Raw genomic sequence first — 21,354 nt, 5'->3', positions numbered from 1 at the left:
CGGGCCTGACCTTCGCTCTGTTCTCTCCGGGTCCCCAGGCCCCGCCTCAGCCGCCACCTCCCGACGGCGGGCAGACATCCCCCCGCACAGGCTGGGGTGCAGGGGCCGCCTGTGTGGCCAGCCTGGGGAAAGCAGCAGGCCTGCTTTGCGGGCCCGGACGACGGACTGGCTAGGAGCTGGCCGGTCCGCAGGGCCTCACAGAGCCACAGTGGAGCCCGAAGCGAAGGAGACCTGCGTACCCCTGCGTGCACGCGTGCACTCGCCGGAACGGCCTCCCGCGTCTGGAACCTAGCGGGAAACGTTAACGCAACGCTCCGCCGTCAAAACACACGACGAAGTACAAAGCCCGCGGTGCCTGATCTGTTTGCACACTGCTGTCAATGCTCACAAGAGACAGCCCCCTTGCACACTAGGGCGGGGCCGGGAAAGAAACAGCGGGCAGGTTTGACTTAAAATTCCCATACCTCGGGGCGCCTGGCTGGCCCAGTCCGAGGAGCGTGCGACTCTTGATCGCGGGGTCGGAAGTTCGAGCCCCGTTGGGCAGAGAGATTACCTAAAAATAAAAATTAAAAAACTTGTGATTCCTCATTGATCATAGGTCTTTTGCATAGTTTTGATCCTTTAAAATAGCACGTGAAAGTTGTATTTACCTTGATTCCTGGGGGTTTGGGCGCTCCCCTACGCGGGCTCGCCTGCCTCCCCCCAGCCCTGCCCGGCCCTCGGGGACACATTTAGTGCCCCTGCAGAGAGCAGCTGGTGGTTGGATAGTGCAGCGGAGAGAGCCGCACATAATCATCACGCCAGCCAGCACCAGGGAGGGGTTTAAACCACGTGCCAGGCCCCGATCCTGGGGCACCACGGACATCATTCTCATTCAGACCTCACAGCAACCCCGAAACAGCCACTCTCTGCAGGGGAGAAAACCGAGGCTCGGGGGAAGCCCCTTCCCTGTCTCAGGGAGTCAGCACCAAGGTGTGGGCCTGGGAGGGGGCCTTGCGACTCCCCCGCCCCCACCGCCCCTTGACAGCTGTTTTAATCACGACCTGGGCCACCGAGAACAATGTCAGACACTAATAGATTCTGCTGTCTCATTTCTCAACCTGGTTTCCCTTAACTACTATCTCCTGGCTATTGTTAATGTGCATTTCTCACCGAGTAATTTTCTCAGCCCGAACTTGTAACACATCCCAATGACAAACGTCCCGGTTCCGAATCCCCCGTCAGCTGCAATGTCACCCTCGCCTCCTCCCCGACACCTTCCCCCGACAGCCCATCCAGTTTTATGATCGCTCTGTCCCAGTTATCACTACTGAACCTTTAAGAATCCAGACACACTTCAAGTTTAATTGAATAAAATCCCTTGTATAATAAATTCCGCGTGAATGCTACATAAATCAGCACCTGGAAGGATTTGTGGCTCATCCCTGCCTGCCTTTGCCCGGGCTCGGCAGTCTCCCTGGCAATCCTGGACCCAGGCTGGCCCAGTCTTGCTTACTGAGATCACTCACCTTTGCAGCCCGAGTGGGCGTGCAGTCTCTTTCTCTGGGAGTCCCTCGTGGAAGGCCATGCTTGAGCCCGAGCAGAGGCAGGGGACAGCCAGGTTGGGGACACCTGAGTGTCCGTGGGGATGTCCCTTGTGTTCTCTCGTACTCCACAGAATCAGACACTTGAGACGCTTCTGATGGAGGCTACGTGCATACTCTCCCGAGACAGATGCGCGCGCACACACGTTCACAGGATGCGTACAATTAGAGGAAATCCACGGAAGCCCCAAGTAAGAATCCCCGCTTTATTATTTTTTTTTTAAGATTTTTATTCATTTGACAGAGAGAGCACAAGCAGAGGGAGAGGGAGAAGCAGACTCCCCGCTGAGCAGGGAGCCCGATGTGGGGCTCTATCCCAGGACCCCGGGATCATGACCCAAGCTGAAGGCAGACACTTAACGACTGAGCCACCCAGATGCCCCAAGAATCCCCACTTGAAAATAACCTGTGCAGTCCCGCAGAGCTCCAGCCTTGCAGCCTGAGAAGCAGCATTCAGGCCTGGCCGGGGAGGCTGCTGGATGGCCTCTGACGCTCCCGACCGTGGAAGGCAGTGAACAACAGCCCGACACAGCTGGGCATCAGCCCAGGCAGACTCGGGTTCAAGACCAGCTCTGAAACTTCCTAGCTTCATGATTCCGGGCGGGTCACTCCATCTTTCTCAGACTCGCTTCTTCATCTGTGAAACAGGAAGGACGATAATATATACCCCATAGATAGAGGCCATTAAGAGAGGTCAACATAAGGCAGTACTTAAAAGGACTTAGGTGCGCCTGGGGGGCTCAGTCGGTTAAGCCTCCGACTCTTGGTTTTGGCTCAGGTCAAGATCTCAGGGTCGTGAGATGGAACCCCACGTCAGGCTGTGTGCTCAGCGTGGAGACTGCTTGAGATTCTCTCTCTCCCTCTGCCCCTGCCCCTCCATGCTCTTTTTCTAAAATAAGTAATCTTTTTTTTTTTTTTTAAAGGACTTAGCATGGCCCCTGGCAAGTTAACTGTTTTGGTTTTTTTTTTTTAAGATTTACTTATGAGAGAGAGCACGAGTGGGAGGGGCAGAGGAAGAGGGAGAGAGAATCCTCAACCAGACTCCATGCTGAGGGCGGAGCCCAATATGGGGCTCCATCTCACGACCCTGAGATCTCGACCTGAGCCTGAATCAAGAGTTGGACGCTCAACTGACTGAGCCACCCAGGCCCCCCAAGTTAACTGTTTTTATAGTTGTTGTTGTTATGACTTGAATTCAAGTTCCAGCCCTGCCGCTTCCTGGCTGAACCACCCTGAGTAAATTGTTTCACCTTGCTGAGCCTCAGTCTTTATCTTTTATGACTGGGGCTCGTGATTCAGCTTCCAAGGGTTCAGGGAATAAACCCACGGGCTTGGCACAAGGGTGCTGCTCAAGAAAAAAAAATGTAGCTATTGTTGAGTTGTGTCTTCTCCTTTTCAAAGCACTTCCAAGTAGCTCAGGCCTGGGTGAAGCTCAGAAGACCACTAAGCAGCACCCCCAGTTGGTTTGGACTTGCTGAGGCTGGGGGACACAGGTGGCCTCCGGGGGGGCTGGTCCCAGTCAGACCAGGGGCCCTGGCTCCAGGGACACCATGCTGCCCAAGTACTCAGTGCCAGAGCAATGAGAGCCGGAAGGGAGCGCAGAGATCACTGCTCCCGTTTTACAGATGGGAAAACTAAGGCCAAGAGAGAATATAGAAATAAATATTAATAATGACCACAAATTGAGTAGAGATTGTGTCCAGGCATCTTGCTAAGCACCTTACATGCAATAGTTTAATTCTTCCAAAAGCCCATGAAGGTGGTACTATTAACATCACTGTCATCTCCAAATTACAGGTGAAAAACCAGCCCAGTTTGGAGGTCACGTGGCTCTAGGAGGTGGAGCTAGGCTTGAAAGCAGGGCTCTACGCCCTTCAGCTCCACGACTAATCACTTACTCAACACTCAGCTACATGCTCACGTGTACCTTGGTGTGTCTTACCTCTCAGAACCCACTGAGGTCTGTGCACGTATTCTCCCCATTTCACAGGTAAGGACAATGAGGCCCGGAGAGGTGAGGTCACTTGCTCAGAATCACACAGGAACTGCTGGGGTGATGTGATGATTATAATGATATCCTAATAAACAGCTGACATTTACTGAGCTCTTCTTGAGCAATACGAGGAATACTGTATTGAGCAATAAGAGAGCAACTTGCGTGTGCATTTAGCCCATACTCCGCCCCCCTGCCATGGCCCCCTCGGGTAGATATCAGTAGCTTTGTTTCAGATGCAGACACAGAAACTGAGGCACAGGGAGAGAGCACTTCGGCCGGTGGCCAAACTCAGACTTGAACTTGGACCTGTCTACCTCTAGCACGCTCTTACGTCTCCACAGTGGCTCAAGCTGCCTGAGGTCTCCCTGAGGGCAGCAGCGGGGCTGGGACAAGAACCCCCATTTTCAGATTCCTGGGGGGGAGCGACTTGGGACACTGGTGCCGCCGCCGCCATTGACAGTGAAGTGGGCGGGGAGGAGAGGGTATCGTAAACCCCGAGGGAGGGGACCCTACCGCCCCTGCTACAAGCTACCTCTCTCAGAGTGAGAAGCAGGCACCAGTTCGGGGCGGGGGGGGGGGGCATAAGGGCAAAGGTAGGCTGGAGGGACGATTGAATAAACGGCAGAAAGCCGTCCAGCTGACTCAGGACCTGGGGGTGGCGGGGTGACCTGTCCGCCACCAGAGGCTCCCAAGGCACAGAGCCTTCGGCCCTCACCGCTGGCCATCCGTAGCGCCCACGTCCCTCCCCCAGCAAGCAGGTGCCTTTATTTACGATCACCTTGGAAGGGTCGAACAGACATATGTTGCTAAGGGTCGTTTATTCTTGTTTATAAAATTTATGGCTTCACCTCGATTACACACTGTCAAAACGGGAAGGATTGGCCCCAAAGTCTCTTGCCGCATGACTGCCTCAGACGTGCGTACATCTGTTAACTCCGTAGGAGCTGTAGAGGAAGATAAGGTTGATGATAGCTCAAAAGCTCACTGTCCCGTCACAAGGTGTGGGCAGCCCGCCTTGAGAAAAGGCATCGGGGCGCGTAGGTGGGAAGGAAGGGGGTCGGGGTCTGCGGGTGGCCGCGCCAGGTGGCACCAGGACCCTGGCCACCGACTCTCTTGGGCCAACTTCGGGTTGCCGAGTGGGAGAGGAAGAACTTGATTCTGAGGACCCTCAGGGGTCCGAGCACAGGACCCGGCAGCTGGAGAGAGTTCTGAGGCTGTGGCTCTCCACCTGCAGGCTTCAGCGGGGAGAGAAAAACGTGCACTCTCCGCTGCTGGGGGGGTCGGAGCTAGGGACAACCTTGCAGGAGGGCAATTTGGCAACATATGAAAGTCCTGGAAATGTGCGTCCTTACGGCCCGGCGATTCTGTGTCCGAGAATTTCTCCAAAGGAAAGATACGTTGGTGAAGCCAGCAGGATTTTTTTTCACAGCAGAGCTGCTCATTACAGTGAAAAACTGGATGCTCTGTCCAACAATAGGGAGCTAATTGTCAAATAAGGAAAATACTGAACAATAAGGGGCTCTAAGAAACACAAAACTACTGAAATGGATGGTGTCTATCTATTTATTACTATGGAAAGGCATCCATCTTTTAAGTAGAAAAAACCAAACCAAACCAAACCCCAGTTATCCAGTGGTGTAGTATAGAATGACCTGGTTCCTGAAAAAGAAATAGGTGTGTGGATATACACCACAGGAAGAAAATATGCAAGGATCTGTTCCATGTGTTAATAATGCCTCCAAATCATGGGATTATGGGTGGTTTTAACTTTCATTTTTGTCTGTCTGGGTTTTCCAACCTTTTCTTTAACAATGTATTTGGGTCGGATTTGACAGAGGCTCACTTGTGTAATAAACCTAAGTGCAGAAGAGAGAAGAAGCTGACAAGTGCTTGCCATGCCTGTCATAAATCATCTACCTCTTTTGGGATGTTTGGAGTCAGAGGAGGCTGCCCTCTGGTAGCCAAAGCCACGGGGCCCCTCCAGAGTCTAGAAGCCTTGGAGAATATGCGCCTGGTCATTCTGTTGGAGCCGGCTGGCTGCCTGGAGCGCAGCTCCCATGCGGTCTGAACGTGGATGCTTGGCTTCCGTTGTAGGGCAACAGAGGAGGGAAGAAAGCTGATCACAGCCCCACTGAGCATTGCCCCTGGAGGGTAATCACGCCCGCTTTTCATCCTTCTCTCTCTTCTGTTGGTTGCTGCATCTTTAACCTGTATGGGGTTTGAGATAGACAAAGGACATTCCCATTGATTACCTTATGTGGATTTTCACCGTGGATTACCACCCGACCTTCACCTGGACAGAGTGGCACCCCAGCGGGTAGCGTGATGAGTCCAATGTGCCACAGGCAGCAAGTGGCAGAAGCAGCACTCAACCCGGGGCTTCTGCACCAAAACCCAGCTTCCTCTCCCGATTATGATTCTGCGGAGACAGTGCACGGGCTGATCCCAGGGGTGGGAAAGAAGTGCCAATGCACGGTGATTGGTAGGGGCTGCCTGGAAGGCTGTGTCGAGAAGCAGCTCGAGGCTGGGTCCCCATGCAGCAGAAGGTGCTGGTAATCCATTAGTGAAGCCTCGCATGGTTTCCGATGTGTATTTGACATCTCTGGATTCCTAGGCCAACGCCCTCACAGATTTCAAAGACTGGGGACTCAGAGGCATGTATGGTCTCCAGGCTTCCTGATAGTGGTCACACTGTCCCTCCCAGTTGGCCCTCAAAATGGCTCTCTCGAACCCACGGTTCCCCAAGACAGCGAACGGGCAGGACAGATTTCTCAGAGCTTCGAGGTGACACATCAGGGTCATAGATCTCCGAGAACCACATGCGTATAAATCTGACTAATTGATGAGTCAGCCCTGATGAGCTCGCCACCATAATTCAGAATCTGTAATTACATTTCACATTAGAGCACGCAAAGTTAAGATTAAGACCAGTGAGAAATAGTGTGACACCTCCCATCTCCCAGCCGACCCCCAGCCTCTGCCACAATCGTCCCTCCCCCACCCCCTCCTGTCAGCAGGCAGGTGTCCTGGAAGCCACATCCCTTTGGCTGTTTCTTCTCTCGGTTCCCTGTGGGGTTGCTTCCTGCTGTGCTCGGCACCAGATCCAGCTCCCCTCCCTGCGGTGCTGCATTCAGGGGAGGCAGTTTGTTTAGGGGGACATTTCTGAGTTTATGGTTTGCAATGCCCTCCCACTGAAGACCCCGAAGAGCGCGCCTGTAGTTGAACCGCGTCAGATGGTCTTGTTGCAACACGAGAGCACACACACCCTGGGGAAATGTGGGGTGTTTCAGGAGGAGGATTTCTTCAGCGTGTGCTGGGAGTTTTGAGGGGTGGTTCAAGGAAGAAAGGGCAGTTCTGTAGTTACGTACCCCAGTAAATCTTATCTAGAAGAAGGCAGGCAGGAATGATATTAAAGCTGTAATGGCGGGGCGCCCGGCTAGCTCCGTCAGTAGAGCATGTGACTCTTGATCTTGGGGTTGTGAATTCACAACCCACATTGGGTGTAGAGAATACTGGGAAAAAAAATCTAAAAAGGAAGAAAAATCTAAACTCAACAATCTAACTTAAAAGAATAAAGCTGTAATGGAATATGCTGGAGGGTCAACAGGAATAGCCCCCAACCTCAAGGGCCTGGCTCGGCGACCCACCTGGCATGCGCGTGTCCCCACCCCCCACACCCAGGACGCGATCGAGTATTTGGTCTGGGAAGTAAACTGAGTGCTCATTATGTGCCAGGTGTGGAGCATGTCTGACCTCATGGGACCTGACAGCAACCCTACGTGGGAAGAATTATCAACCTCATTTTGCAGGCTTGCAAAGGTTAGGTGACCTGCCCCAGGTCACGTAAGGAAGTGGCCGGGACCAGATATGAAGTCTAATCTACTTCCAGAACCCAAATCCTTGCCACCACCCTGGGCACCAGGGCAGGCTTTTGAAGTCTTAAAAATGGCAGGAACCCTCTTGTGGATATTTGCTATGTTTGGGGACCCCCTCATCCAGTCCCTCTTCTCTTCATAGCCATGCCTCAATTCCCTTTGGGGGATTTACTTTTCCCAATGGGATACAATCTCCATGGGGGGGGGTGTCTCTGTTTTGTTTTCAACACATCAGAAATGATCTTACGGGTTTCCTGTTAGTGTCTGGCTCTCCCAAAGTCGACCATACCCTAGTGCTTAGTTAGTGCTTGGCACAAGCAGGTGCCCGACATTTACTGAATGGATAAATGCAAGAACGACATCAGTGCCTTGCTCAGTCTTTTCTCTTTCCCTGCACTTTCCCTGAAGATTGGCATGATCGGAACGAGGATGGGTTCCTGGCTGGGGCCGAGCCCTTCCTGCCGAGTCCCGAAGAGGCTCTGCCACTGTATGCTAAGACTCTGAACGGCCCTGGCTCAGCTCTGGTTCTCTCATCCTCGAAACCTGCCAATAAATCCCTTCTCGGTCTCCATAAGGCAGAACCCCAGCTGATGGAAACCGCTCCCGATGGCTTCATAGTGTGAACCTGCCGGGACAAGCCACCCAGCTTGTCCACCAGGGGCCAATGCTACAGCCAACCCAGAAGGGAGACCGAGGAACTCTGGCCATTGCTGTGGAAGCAGTGGCAAGTTCACAGTCATTATTAACATGGTTTGAGGGCTGAGGGGCAAGGCCTTCTTAGAGAAGACACCACTGTCCCAAATGGATCATGGTCCCAGATGCATGAAGGAGGCGCTCTGGGCATTGACCTTGTCCTCCCTGGGTCTCTGGCTCACCTGGTGAGGAGAGGGGTTCTGCTTGTTGGGATAGGAGTGAGGAGCTAAGGAAGTGGTGGGGGAGGGTCCCGAAACTCCTGCAGCCTGCCTCTGCCTGGGGAGCTTTGACAGGGGAGGTAGAGGCAGGCTAACAGCAGAGTGGGTCCCCTTTCGCTCAGGTACACTCCCAATCCAACTCAGCCTTTTACCTCTGTAGCTGGGAATGGTGCTGTTCCGGAGATTGTCACCTCTCCCAGTTTTGCCAGGACTCGGGGAGACGAGAGCCCTGGGGTCCTCAGCAAGTCCTTAAATATGTTATAGGGCCTTACCTGCAAAGTGGGTGCAATTCTGTTTCCAGCAGTCCCCTCAAGGGGAGATGGGACAGGGATGAGCACCAGATGCAGAAAGGGACAGAACAGCTGCTGGGCCTTTGCTCAATCTTGATCGCATCGTCCAGAAGGCTCTCCCCTCCTCTTCTGCCTGCTCCAACTTTGGTCAGGGCTTTGGAGTGCATGGCAAACCAGGGTTCGGATCTTGGCTCTGCCACTGACAGACTCTAGGGCCTTGGACAAGCGTCTTGCTGTCCCCAAATCTCAGTTTGCCTAGCTGTGAAGTGGGCATCCTAAGAGGGTGGCTCTAGGGGGTGTGAGCACAGTATGTGCTCAGGCATCTCTCTTGGATTAGTTCTACCTCTTCCGCCAGCCTCACAGTGAGCGCTGTAGGGCAGGGAGGTGTCCCCATTCTTCCCGGCTGTGCCTCCAGCACCTGGCACAGCCTGTGTGTCTATTTTCGGATGAATAGAGGCAAGCCCGAACTCCCTGGCAATCTGGCTACCTGGGCTGGCTCCTGGCTGGGACACCCGCCAACTGCCGAGTCCAACGGGCATCATCTGTGATGGTGACAAGGCCACCCGGGCTGCAGGGCAGGCCCTCACTGCCCCACACAGGTGACGCTCCCTTCCTGGCACAGAGTCCCTGGGTGGGACACAAGCAGGTTGGGGAGAAGGTCACGGAGCCTGATGTTTGGTACAGGTGCCCAGAGCAGGCCATGTATCAAGAGGACAAAGCGTCACTGTCATGCGCCACCCCCCCCACCCGTCTCTTTGCCTTCAAATTTAGGCTCCCCTACCCCCCTTGGGGACCCCTCTCCCACAGCCCCCTCGGTCTCTGCTTGCACCCAACGACTTCTAACCCTCCCCAGCTCTCCCACACTAACACTCCCCACCACACGGGGTGTCCTGCATAGATTATTCCCTGCGGCAGCAAAGCTAGTGGTTGAAGGGGGCTCTGTCGTCACAGGGACCCAGGGCCAAATCCTACCTCTGGTGCTTTCTAGCTGTGTGGTCTCATGCAAGTGAATCCACCTCTCTGAACCTCCACATCTTCATCCGCAGAATGGACTGGTTCTACTCTGGTGCCCAGGGTCCCAGGGTGGAGAATGTGAAGAACTTGCACAGAAGGCCGAGCGCAGCGCTTTGCTCGTGGCAAAGGTCCGGGGGACGACCACTGGTTGTGGTAGGACGCCCCCGTTCCTGCCCTCAGTGAGATGGGATGTGACTCCCACTGCTCACCACCTCACCTTTGGTCTGGCTGCTTCCTCTGTCCCAACTGCCTCCCTTCCTGTCTCCAAAGGGCAAACCCTCTTTCCAGGTGAAGATGAAGGAACGCATCCTTTATGGTCCCCTTCTCCCTAAACACAGATGACCCCTCTTTTGACTCAGAAGCACTACTTGTCCCATTACCATGGAGACACATTTTAGGGTGTGACTCAGGCTTGTTTTTCAGGTGACAGCAAGGCTGGGAGAGGTGGTCAGAGCTCCCGCAGCTGGTGAGAGGTGGGGCTGGGCTTGGCGCCGGGGTCTGTGTGACCCCACCGCCCCGAGCTGTCTGTGAGGTCATCAGGAGGGTTACTAGTATTGGAGGCGATTGTACTGGTGAGGAAAGAAGGTTCAGGGAGTTGGAAACTTGTCCAGAGCCACTCAGCTGATGCAAACCAGTTTTTGATGCCAAGTTCAGGGTCTTACCCCACCTGTCTTAATGCCGGGCCGTGGCGGACTCCTGAGTCAGGAATGCAGGACCTTGGGCACCCCCAGACCTGCTGAATCAGGATCTCCCTGGTGCCTCGTGGGAGTGTGGATGTTTGGGAAGCTCGGGTTTTGATTTCCTCTGCAGGCTTCTTTGCGGTCAGAGCAGCGGGTCACATCTTCAGTGAGGTTTTTCCTGCCATCACTGGGTGCTCTGTCTGGCTCTCTTGGTGGAGGGTCTGGAAAATGACACAGATCCCATCCTGGTCTACCCAAGTCTCTGAGTCTCCCTATGGCTCAGAAACCACCTAACTGCCACGGGCTGGGAAAACCGTGAAGGGAATGTGGCTGCTGGTCCCAGGCCAGGGGAGAGGCTGGGCCGAAGTGTGGTGGAAGCTCAGGACATGGTGAGGGCTCAGGTAAAGGAGCCAAAAACCCGGCGCTGAGGGTGAAGTCCAGAAGAAGCCCCTCGGGATGTCCTGCTAACACCTCTGGAGGCCTCCTTGCAAGGAGTCTGAAAAACAAAGATAATTCCAGAGAGAACGTCAGTTAGGTCTCTGGAATAAAATAATGGTGACAGTTACACTGGCCACGAATCACCGACTGTCCTCAGAGGGCCTGGCACAGGTGGGAAGGTCATTGCGTGGTGGGAAGTACAGCCCAGAGATGCCAGGGGCCTTGTCCCGGGCCTTGCAGTGAGCGGCAGAGCTGGGACGCGAACCCAGTTCCCGAGGCTCCAAACCTGCTCTGTCCAGTGCCCTCAGAGCCCCAAGGGCTCAGGCTCGAGAGTCAGTGGCGATGCAAGCATGGGCTTGTAAAAAATGTTAGCTCTCATGATGATTATAATGAGCAAGTGACTTCATCTTGACCCTGAAGACCGCCTGGCGTCCGGGAGCGTGAGTGTGTGTGAGTGAGGTGGCTGGAGGCCACGCCAGCTGGGAACGCCTCGGCCCAATCCCCGCAGGCAGCGTGGAGGAGGGAGCGGGCCTTCCCGCCATTCTGCACAAGCTCCCTGGGAGACTGCGGCCGATTTCTCACCGCCCTGCTGTGACTGTTGGTGGCTGCAGAAGCTACCGGAAGTTGGGCTAGGGCCTGATGGACAGGCCACGGGCAGCTCCGTTTTCTTCTAGTGCAGGGTGAGCAAGTGTAGGAAGAGGACTAACGTCGGATGCCGACTTGGTGCCAGGAACTGAGGGGGGTGCAGGTCACATGCTGCTTCATGTAATCCCCGTGCCCCTGAAGTGGGCACCGAGATTCTCAGGAGGCACAGGCCGATCCCGGCCCCCAACCAGGAAGGGAGGGTTCACATGCGTCTCTGTGGTCCTGAGCCCTCGCTCGGCTTCTTCAAAAAGTGCACCGAACGAACCACAGTTCAGTTCTTCAGCGGCTCATCGACCTATGAAGTTTCCAGGAAGGAGGTCTGAGGCCTAAGGGAGGCCTGGATCTCCAGATGAACCAACCTTAGAGATAACTGGTCTGTCCATAAGCCCGACACACACTTTTAGCAGCGCGACCTCTGCTAAGTCAACAGGACAAAGACCGGCAGATGGCTTTGCTGCAGTCCCAAACACGGTGGAGTGTTTCTCAAACTGTGTTCCACCTCAATATTCTTAGGCACTTGCAAGTTCTGACTGTGTACTAAAATTGTCTTCATTTAAATAAATTTTTTAAAAACCCACTTGTTTTTCCTAGTCGTAAGAACTTTCTCTTTGCCGTGATAACTTGTAAAGGCCAAAATGTCACAGAACGAGGCTTTGGATTTTTAGGTGGGAGTGTCTCACACGCTGCCGGCGTATCTGGGGAAGTTGGTTCTTTTCCTTTGCCGGTATGAATGCTCCATGTGAGAAAACCCAGCACACACAAACTCCTCTTGGGTGCCCAGGCATTCTATTATAAAAGGGCCATCAGGCTTTCAGGACTTCTTTTCTGAGTCCCTGGATTTCAACGGGCCAGCCTCCTGCTCCGACCCTCTGGGGGCTCCAGGCTGGAGGCCGCAGCCACCGCAGATGAGGGCAAAAGCCACCTAAGGTGGAGCTGGAAAAACGGGCCGGTTTGAGATGGGTTTTCTGCTGAGCATAAATGTGGGCTGAACAGAATGACACAGGGTTGTGTGTCCTGCAAGTATGATCCTCAGGGAGCAAAACCGCATAGACCCCGATGTAGCTGTAAAATTTGCCTTCATATGCTTGTGAGTTATGTGGATGGTTTTCAATGAACACACATCTGTTGTATCCATTACTGTAAAAACACGTAATCTGGGGTGATGGCTGCCTCTGGAAAAGTGGGTGAGAGGGACAAGGGCCTGGGTGGTGCTGGAGGTGACCTGAGCTTTATGTGAAATGTGCTACCTCTCAAAACAGAACTGGAAGCGAATAGAACATTGTCAACCGCTACTAACTCTGCTTCGCCGCTGAGACTTGAGTGTCTGTTGTATTTTCCTCTGAATCGTCTTTCCACTGCGGGAGCCTATGTGCCCTTTAAGCTCCAGGCGCCCCCTCGTGAGCTCCCCAGGCATGTGGTCCTAAGGCGCTCCTTCTTCAGATAAAAAGCAGAACACAGACATCATGTGCTGAAGTATAAATTTAATAAAGCCTCTGATCACGTTTTAATCCCTAGGTTATCTATGAAACCAACCCCCCCCCCACAACTTTTTAGAGCCATCAAGAGCCATCGAGGTGTCAATGAACACGAGCCATAAAAGTACAGATGCAGTGTTTTCGACAGTGTGGTATCTCCAGCTGTTGAAGAGAACAATTTAAATGAAATTACAAACCACCCCTCCTCGTCAAAAGAACAGATAAAGTTGGTGTCGGCGCTTAGAAACCACTCTCTCCCCAGCCCCACGCTGGCGGATTCTCAGGTAATCCAAGTCAAGATGGAATCAAACGTCTCTGTGCAGGTGATCGTCCTTTGGGCCCCAGCATAAACGTACAAACCTGCTCCGCGTACACGCGCGTTCTGAGGAGGTCTTCAAAGGAGTCGAGTATTTAAAGTGGCAAATCCATAGAATCAGAGGTTACTAACAAATCTTAAATAATAATAATAATAAATTCCTGTCTTTAAATTCCTTGCCATCTTTCCATCAAAGTAAAACACAAACTCTGTTTTCCAGAAGCCCAGGGGCTCTAAGGGAGCCAGGCTTGGGCCCGGGCAGGACATGGCACCCAGCCGCAACCCTTTGAGGGAGGCCATGGAGATAGATCTTGCCCGCTTTGCCGCCAACATGAAGGTTTTTGCCAGAAGGTGCTTTGCTGCTTGGTAGAAAGCTGCAAGCCCCCAGCCAGCTCCACAGAGCAGAGGAGGGGCCAGGCACTCCTGGCTTCAATCTTGGTGGTGGGGATGCATAAGGAGCTTGACGAGGGGGGCGAGGGTGGATGGCTGTCAACAGACCATGGACATGGCCTTTGTCTCAATTCCCTGGATCTAGAATAAAGTTCTCATGACAAGGGGCAAGAATGAGGGCAGAGGAGCACAATGGGTTGGAAGAGAAAACGAAGTAAAAAAACCAAAAACCAAAAAACCCAACCCAGAGTTCTCTCAGCCCTCTGAGCGTCCATCAGTGCGAAGGGCTCCCGGTTCCCCGTGCTGAGGAAAAATGAGCGGCAAGACCCAAGTTTCTTGGGATTTTACCATCAATGGGGGGAGGCCACCGCCCCAACAGGCGGGGAAACTTGGCTAGTGTTTGTTCCTTACTAGACAAAAGCAGGGCAAACAAGCAGAGGGAAGGCAGCTACCCCCTAATCAGCAGGCTTTGGGGAACAGCCAGCGCCCTCTGGAAACAGAGCTGCTCTTAAGGGCCAACAGGTACTTTTTCTCCCCAAGCCAGGATGCCAATGTGAACGCACGAGACAGGATCAAGCCAGTGGGGGCCTCCTGGCAGCTTGGCCTGAGGACTCAGAGCATCTGAGGCGAGCCTGGGGGTGGGGCGCAGCCGCCGCGTGGAATGCGTGGTTTCAAGGTGGGGGCAGTGCCCGAACGTCCTGGGCTCCGCAGCCTTCCCGGCAGGCACCTCTGCTTCCCTGGGGAGCAGGTGGGCCTGGCTGTCTGCAGAGAGGCCGCTGTGGACAGGACGGAGGCAGAGACTTTGTCGAGTGCATAGAGGCTTGGCAAGGCCTTACCTGAGAAGAGAGTTTTCAGAAACAGAAGGAGAGCGTCTCACCCGTAGTAGGCTTTGTGCACTCAGGACCATATCGTGAAAACCAGCTCTGGACCCTTGGAGTTCCTGGGACTTGTTCATGCACAGCTCACTCACAAAGTTAAGGAAAGAAAAGACTCACCAAAAAACCAAACTATCAAAAGGAGAAGGCCCTCTGTGATCACAGGCCTGGGCTTCAGACCCCGGAAAGTAGGAGAAAAGGATCAGCGCGGGCGGAACCTGGAGATTTATTCTCAACACCCTTCCCATCAGTGTCACCTGAAGAATGCTAAGGAGTCGTCATGTGCGTCCCAAGTAGTTGAGGCCACAGGGGAGTCTCATGGCTATAAAGAGTGAGAGGTCACCTGGCTTGTTGGTCACCCACTCCCAGGGTGACCCCGCCCCCTGGAGCTGAAGGCCCCTGGCAGCCCAGGAGTCGGCCAGGGCAGGTGGCGGGAGCGGGGAACTAGGAGAGCTCGAAGCCCGTGTTCATGCTGACGGCGTAGCGCAGCTTCTCCCGGAGGACGCTCTTCTTGCTGTAGTTAGGCAGCTTGAGCAGGTTGAAGCAGGTGGAGGAGGTGGGCAGACGGCCGCCCGGCTCCCGCTTGCGGATAGTGAAGAAGCCCCGGAGCACGCTGCCCAGGGTGTCCCCGGTGTCCTGCAAGCACACACCACAGCCCTGGTTGGGAGGCACCTGGCGAGGGAGCCCCGGCGGGTACTAGAGCGGGCGACGCAGGAGGGGACCTGGCTAGCCTCGGGGCCGAGCAGAACGGCCGGTGAGAGCGCACTGCTGCCCGAGGCCGCCCCCGAACGGAGGCCCCCAGCCCCGACTGCTGAGCACAGAGCAGCAGCCCTGGCAGCCCAGTCCTCCACGGGGGACCCCTGTGTTAGGTAAGCACTCAGAAAGGGGGCCTTCGGGTTAACTGCCAGTTATTGCTCAACCGATTCTCAAAGAGCCAGACTACTGTAAACATACTTCAGGTACAAAAACACGTCTAAATGCAGCCTCCCATTTCCTCCCACCAGCGCGTGGCCCATGGCAGACTGTAATGTGGGGCAACCTTCCTTAAGTAAGGGGACGGAGGGTTGTCTAATGTCACAGGAGGGACGTGGAGGCCAGACTGCAGCATCCGGAGAGGCAGCTATGCTCAGAGGCCGCTGGGTTTGCAGGCAGGGGAGAGGGGCTGAGGCACCGGACAGCGGCTACTACTGGAGCGCCCCTTCCACGGAGCATGACAGCCCCGGAGCCGTCTGCTCCCCCTTACACAAGAGGACATGAAGCGGCCTGCCAGACGTGAAGGGCCAGCACACAAGCCCTCGCCTGCCCCATTCCTAAGCCGGTGTCCTAAGCCCCCTCCCACACTGCCTCTCAGACCTGGAGCCCCGGCCAGGCCACCAGCTACTAAAACCACCCCCAGGTACCCTTTCCTGAGGGAGTAAAGAGAAACGGACCTCCGAGAGAGCTGAGGCCCCAGAGCAGCCCGAGTCCAAGGGCATCCTCTGGGGGCCCGACTGCTCTCCTGGCTGGAGGGCTGTGGAACCTTCGCACCTGGCTCCCAGGAGCTGCGCTGCCTGCCCCGCGGACACAGACCGGGTGAAGGTTCTACCCAGTGGGCACAGCAAACCACCACCAAGAGCAGCTGACTCTTCCCCCAGCAGTGGTACCTGATCATCTGACACTTCGACACAGCGGATGGAGAAGGGAGGCTTGAGGTAGGCGAATCCCAGGAGCGGGGGCCTGGAGCAGCTGGTCACAAACTGCAACACAAGGCAGGTCGAGGGGCCAGACTGGGGCTCTTGCTCCCTCACCAACAGGCCCCTGGCAGGCGAGCTGCACGTTTTTTGCTTTCTCCAGTCATGGTATGACAGGAGGGTGACCACAGACCATGCATTGGGCCCAAGAACTGGTATACGTCTCACGTCTCAAGGGTGTTGTTCTTGAAGGTTAAAACACACGAAAGCCACGCCAGCGGATGTGACCAGTCATTTGTGTGTGTCAACCCAGGGGCTGGTGGAGAATGTGCAGCTGAAGAGTTCAGAACAACACAAACTACCGCCCACGGGACTGATCTCAGTGGGACTGGCACGCGGGCCCTTGCTTCGAGAGACGCCATGCATGGGACCACTGGGCAGGGGGAGACGGTGGTGCCCCCAACGCGTGGCACAGGAGAGAGGGCCCCACCCCCCTGGCACCTGCCTTCCTGCTCGGCTTCCTAGCCAGCCGGGGGGAGGTGTGCAGGTGCGTTCCCCCGAGCACCCTGGCCTGCTGGGTCACAGAGCAGTCTCACAGAGTGAGCTTGGCTCCTGGGGGCCCCTCCCTGACAGACGTATCTGCCCTCAGCATGCAGACAACAATCAGGCATCGGCGCCAGCAAGGCTGAGGGGCACAGCAATGCGCCAGACACCCGGAATGGGGCCCATGGGCAGCCACCCATGCTCCCTTGCTACACTCCTGGGATTCCTTGCCTCTCCCCGATGGCAGCACCTGGGTTATTTCACCATATGTGCTAGCTTGTGTCTGCACAGAGGAATCGGACCGACTTAGAAATCCAAGTGATAAACCTGCAGAGGGAAGTCTGAAGAAACCATTCGCTTTTTAGAACTGAACATCAGCTACAAACGCTCTCCCCCTTCTCCAGGGGATGTACGGGCCTGCTACTTACAGCACCCAGCTGTGCTTCAAAATTCCACAGCAAGCTGAGTGCTTGGGTCTTAATATAATAAATGTTACCATTGAAACAGTGTTCTAAATGGCATCCAAAGAGTTTTTGTGTGGCAGGTTTCAAAAACCGTTTTTACACCCAGTATCGATGTTACTATCCAGTATGGTTTATTTTCCACCAGCCGAAGCACAGCAGCAGCTCCTACTAAGAAAGCAGGACCGAGCACTGTGCTGAGCGCTCTGGGACCCGGCCTCACCTCATCACTCCTCGGAAGCTGTGTGATTCGCTCCGTTTTAAGGATGAGGAGACAGACCCAGAAGAGCCTGTGCCTGTCCCAATTCAGGCCGCTCAGACCTGCTGTGTGCCGCAAGCCGGGGCTGGTCTATGGAGGGGGCGGTGCTTTCATCCCCCCGGGATGGGAGGCCGAGGGGCAGAGGGCACAGGAAGCTGCCATCTGCTCGCGTTACAGCTAAAGCAAGCACAGTCAGGTGCACTCCATACGAGGGCTGTGTCTTCCACCCGACTCTGGGGCCTGTCTGCAGGAACTGCAGGTCTGGAGACCGGCTATCCAGAGACACAAACACGCCCGCTGTGTGGGACAGACTGCACACAGTTAGGAGACATGGGCTCTCTCCTCTTTCCAGGAGAGGCAGGGGAGCGGTTTTATAGGCCGTCAGGGAGTGTTTGGCCTATAAGAGGTGCTGCTGGAAAATCAGAATTGATTCTCTTAAGAATTTCTGGAATTATGTCTACCTGCCTACCCCAAGTCCTTTGTAACCTGTAGGGATGACCTGGGCATTTCTGCATCTAGGAGTGGTGGCCTCCTTGATGGGAATGAACTCTCCTCAGAATGACAAACCAAGGGGAAAGAAAACCCGCTGCCATTTCAACTAGTGGTGATACTGTTCATGTTGCCTCAACAACCAAGGTCACTGGAAACCATTCTAGAAACCCAAATGTCCAAAGGAAAATATTTCAAGGTACTTAAATCTACCCCCAGAATATGGCAAAGTGTTCAGGACAAAATATCAAACAGCAGAGCGGGTGGCGAAGTGAGGATTCCATCTTTATAAAAATACACAAGCATGTAACAAATACACAGACAAGTGTGTATGTCATCCAGGGTCCTATAAAAGGCTTTGTGGACGTCAGTAACAGGAAACAACACGGTGTCGTCGGCGGGAATGTTTTGAACATTTCCAACTTTAAAGACAGCGGTGTAAGGGAACTGGTTAAAGTCAGCCACCCTGTTTGCAGACATACACACTGCTATCAGCCCACTCAACCACGTGTGTTTTATGGGGACACTGTATGTGTGGTGCTGCATGTTTCACGCCGCTGAGAAAAAGGTACACAGAGGCAGTCCCTGGAGAGTAGGAATGGAGATTGTTCAAAAGTTTGCGTGTCTGGGGACGCCTGGCTGGCTCAGTCGGTGGAGTATGTGACTCTCGATCTCGGGGTTATAAGTTTGAGCCCCACGTTGGGTGTAGAAATTACTTAAAAATAAAAAAAAAAACTTAAAAAAAATTTGCTTGTCTGTATTTTAAGGTAATAAACACCATTTGCTTCTATCAGGAAGGAAGAAATGAGATATGAACAAGGCCAGCACCAGCGAAGGGGAAGACGGAGTGCTGAGCCCAACGAGCTCAAGCCCATGCAGGCCTGTCTCTGCAGAGAGGTACGCAGCAGCTCCTGGGCCCACGTGACTCAGCCTCACCCCAAGCCTGTCTGGTTACTGCTTGACCTACCATGGAGGCGGCCTACAGGAGAGGATATGCTGATGATAGGAGGTCCTCTTGATAATTTTACTTTTTCCCAGTATAAATTATTACATCAAGTGACCTCTAGGTTTATGAGAATATCTATGAATGCATATCTAGGTAACATATAAAATACCTTCAGAAACATGGCTCTCTCGTTGGGTGTGAAGTCAGAGGCCAGAATATCCCAGAGCCAGATGATGACCCTGTGACTTCCATGAAAGCCACCGTAGTACACCGTGTGCTTCCTGAAAACAATGCAGACAATGGGCTCAGCCACACATTCCAATGGGTGCTTACAGATACAGGCAGGGACGGAACTTAGCCAAGTGGCACAGCCAACTCTGGCAGGCCTGGGTGCCTCCTGACTTCTCTTAAAGGCAGAAGTTCATGCCTTCGTAACCCATGTCCCTGGAAGCTAAGGGGGTGGGGAGCTCAAGAGCAGGCCCTGAGACTCCCGAACAGGAGCTAACAGGAGATCCTGCACTGCCACTTCCCAGAACTCTGGAGAGCCCAGCAGTCCTTGACACCTGCTTAAACTCTACTTCCACTTCTTAGTCTCTAGGAAGACAAGTGGGGGATCTTTTATTTCAGAGCGAATCACCCAGTCATCAGGGAGGACAACACTTGGAAGTGGGCTTCTGAAACAGGAGCTCAGCAAGGGGGCAGCTTGCTTTCCAGGAGGTTGAAGATTTCACCCCCCTCCCCACCTTCACTCCTTACTTTAAATCTTCCAGATCAATCTCAGCATTGTCACCGGAGATGAGACGCTGTAGCTCAGGGGTTGAGAACATCCGGGTCCACTCGGGCTTGATAATGGAGCGGAATCCGCTAATGAGGGCAGCTGTCTGGTTTTTTATTTGGGTGTGCATCCGAAAATGTGCCATCAAATGGATGTAGCTAATCCTGTTGCCAACAGGAGAAAACAGTGGGAATTAGGAGGCCGGGCTGGGCTGTTACCAGTGGGCTGAAAGATGAGTCCAGCCATTTCTGGACCACTTAACAAAAACACCAGTGGTACCAGGGCATTTCACCAGAACGATGGCGAGGATGATGACGATGACAACGATGGTCCATGCTAACCTTCCTGAATGGCACGCTAGGTGCCACTGTGTATGTGTTCACTCCTCCCCCAAACCCAGATAAGGAGAGGGCCCTTTCTCAGTACAAAAAGTACAGCTTTTTGGACTTTTATTTAATTTCATCCGATTAAGAGAGAATTCTGTCCTCCAGTAAGCTTTAAAACGGAGAAAAAATGGCTTCATGATGAAACCTCCATCAAAGCCTTGCTAATCTGGACCAAGACTCCAAGCCATGAAAAGTAAGCCTGCAGAAAGCTGTGACCAAATGCAGCTAGCTTACACTTAGGTTCAAAGGGGAAGTCAGAGCACTAACAACAGTTCCGAGCAGATGGTCTTCTGGGCCTGCTTTACTGAGCACAATGACCTCATCTACGACTGTAATACAACGCAAACCTTTCAAGCAGGTTAAATCCAGGCTTGCTAGCATGGCTGATTTCTTAGCAAAGAACCTGAGCCCAGCCCAGGTACAACTCCCCAAATCCCAAATTAGCACAGTCCAAATAAAAATTTTACCCCACAGTGCTCAGACCTGAGTTTCTGACCCTGAAAATATGCTTATTTAAAAAAATTATCCAGCAGCAGACTTGCACATTGAGATACTTAAATACGACTTTTTCCATTATCGATACCCCTTCCATACACGCTTTGAAGCAGGTTGCTGATATTGTCCCATTTTACCAAAAGAGGGAGGGGGACTTTGGAGGACTTTCCCATTTAACAGAAAGTACAAGATCAAGTATCACCCCTAAGGAGGGCGGAACTGGCGTTTTCAGGCCTTTAAGACCATGTGTCGAACTGAATCCCCTTGCCCTGATGCTGAGCTTTTTGCTGAGAACGTGTAAGTTTGTGAAGCGGCTTTCACACAGGTCCAGGCAGGACAGGAGTCTCACTCCAGCACAGGCTGCCTCGGCCCGCTGCCTCTGGCTGTGATCCATGCCGCTCCCACCATCACCCCCGTGCCACGCCCAGCAAAACACGGTCGATGTGGGGGTGGCAGGCTCTATGGGACATGTCACACAGCTGACACTGGGGACGTTCACTGCTCTCCTTTACTGAGGCCCCCCTTTGAGCCAGATATCCTGCAAGGTATTTTACACGCATGAGCTCACAGAAGCCCTCTGAAGGGATGGTTATAGGCACACGGCAGGGAGCGACAGGACGCGTCCCTGCTGACAGCTCCCGGCAGCGCCTCCCCACCTGAGCTCCCGGCTCTCTTCTCAGTTGTCCAACTAATGCCCCGTGGCCAGGAGTCAAAACTGGTGTCTTTCAATCCCGAGGAGAATCAGGCCCGTTCTTCTGACCACACTGACAGTCTAAATCAAAGCTCCGCAAGCATGCAGACTGCCCCAACCACCTGACCCGAGAGGGGCAGGATGCTCGGGC

The 21,354-nt window shown here is 53.9% G+C and overlaps 1 protein-coding gene and 1 long non-coding RNA gene across 6 annotated transcripts in view; both read right to left on the bottom strand.

Moving 5' to 3' along the window:
- Window positions 1-1,530: 1,530 nt before the first annotated feature.
- Window positions 1,531-6,555, bottom strand: LOC144379806 (uncharacterized). 2 transcript variants are annotated; one of them, XR_013443193.1, is made up of 3 exons: window positions 4,428-6,555; window positions 3,526-3,661; window positions 1,531-2,220 (listed from the first exon to the last, which is right to left on the bottom strand). It is a non-coding gene; the product is annotated as an uncharacterized LOC144379806 (long non-coding RNA). The 2 variants fall into 2 exon arrangements; XR_013443194.1 differs by having other exon boundaries at window positions 3,526-3,628.
- A 6,338-nt stretch (window positions 6,556-12,893) lies between these two features.
- Window positions 12,894-21,354, bottom strand: part of UBE3B (ubiquitin protein ligase E3B) — a 50,922-nt gene continuing 42,461 nt past the window's right edge. For 3 of the 4 annotated variants that reach the window (XM_036085970.2, XM_036085969.2, XM_036085971.2), the window contains 4 exons: window positions 19,613-19,795; window positions 19,026-19,137; window positions 16,132-16,224; window positions 12,894-15,124 (listed from right to left, as the gene is read on the bottom strand). In XM_036085970.2, coding sequence (XP_035941863.1) covers window positions 14,933-15,124; window positions 16,132-16,224; window positions 19,026-19,137; window positions 19,613-19,795 — 580 coding nt within the window. In that variant the 3' untranslated portion in view covers window positions 12,894-14,932. Of the gene's footprint in view, window positions 15,125-16,131; window positions 16,225-18,176; window positions 18,626-19,025; window positions 19,138-19,612; window positions 19,796-21,354 lie in introns of those variants that run through there. The other variant, XM_078060863.1, reaches the window with a different exon arrangement.

The sequence above is a fragment of the Halichoerus grypus genome, chromosome 13 (assembly GCF_964656455.1).
Source record: "Halichoerus grypus chromosome 13, mHalGry1.hap1.1, whole genome shotgun sequence".
Lineage (NCBI taxonomy): Eukaryota > Metazoa > Chordata > Mammalia > Carnivora > Phocidae > Halichoerus > Halichoerus grypus.
Note: the sequence above shows the minus strand (reverse complement) of the source record. Positions and strands in the feature narration are given on the sequence as shown.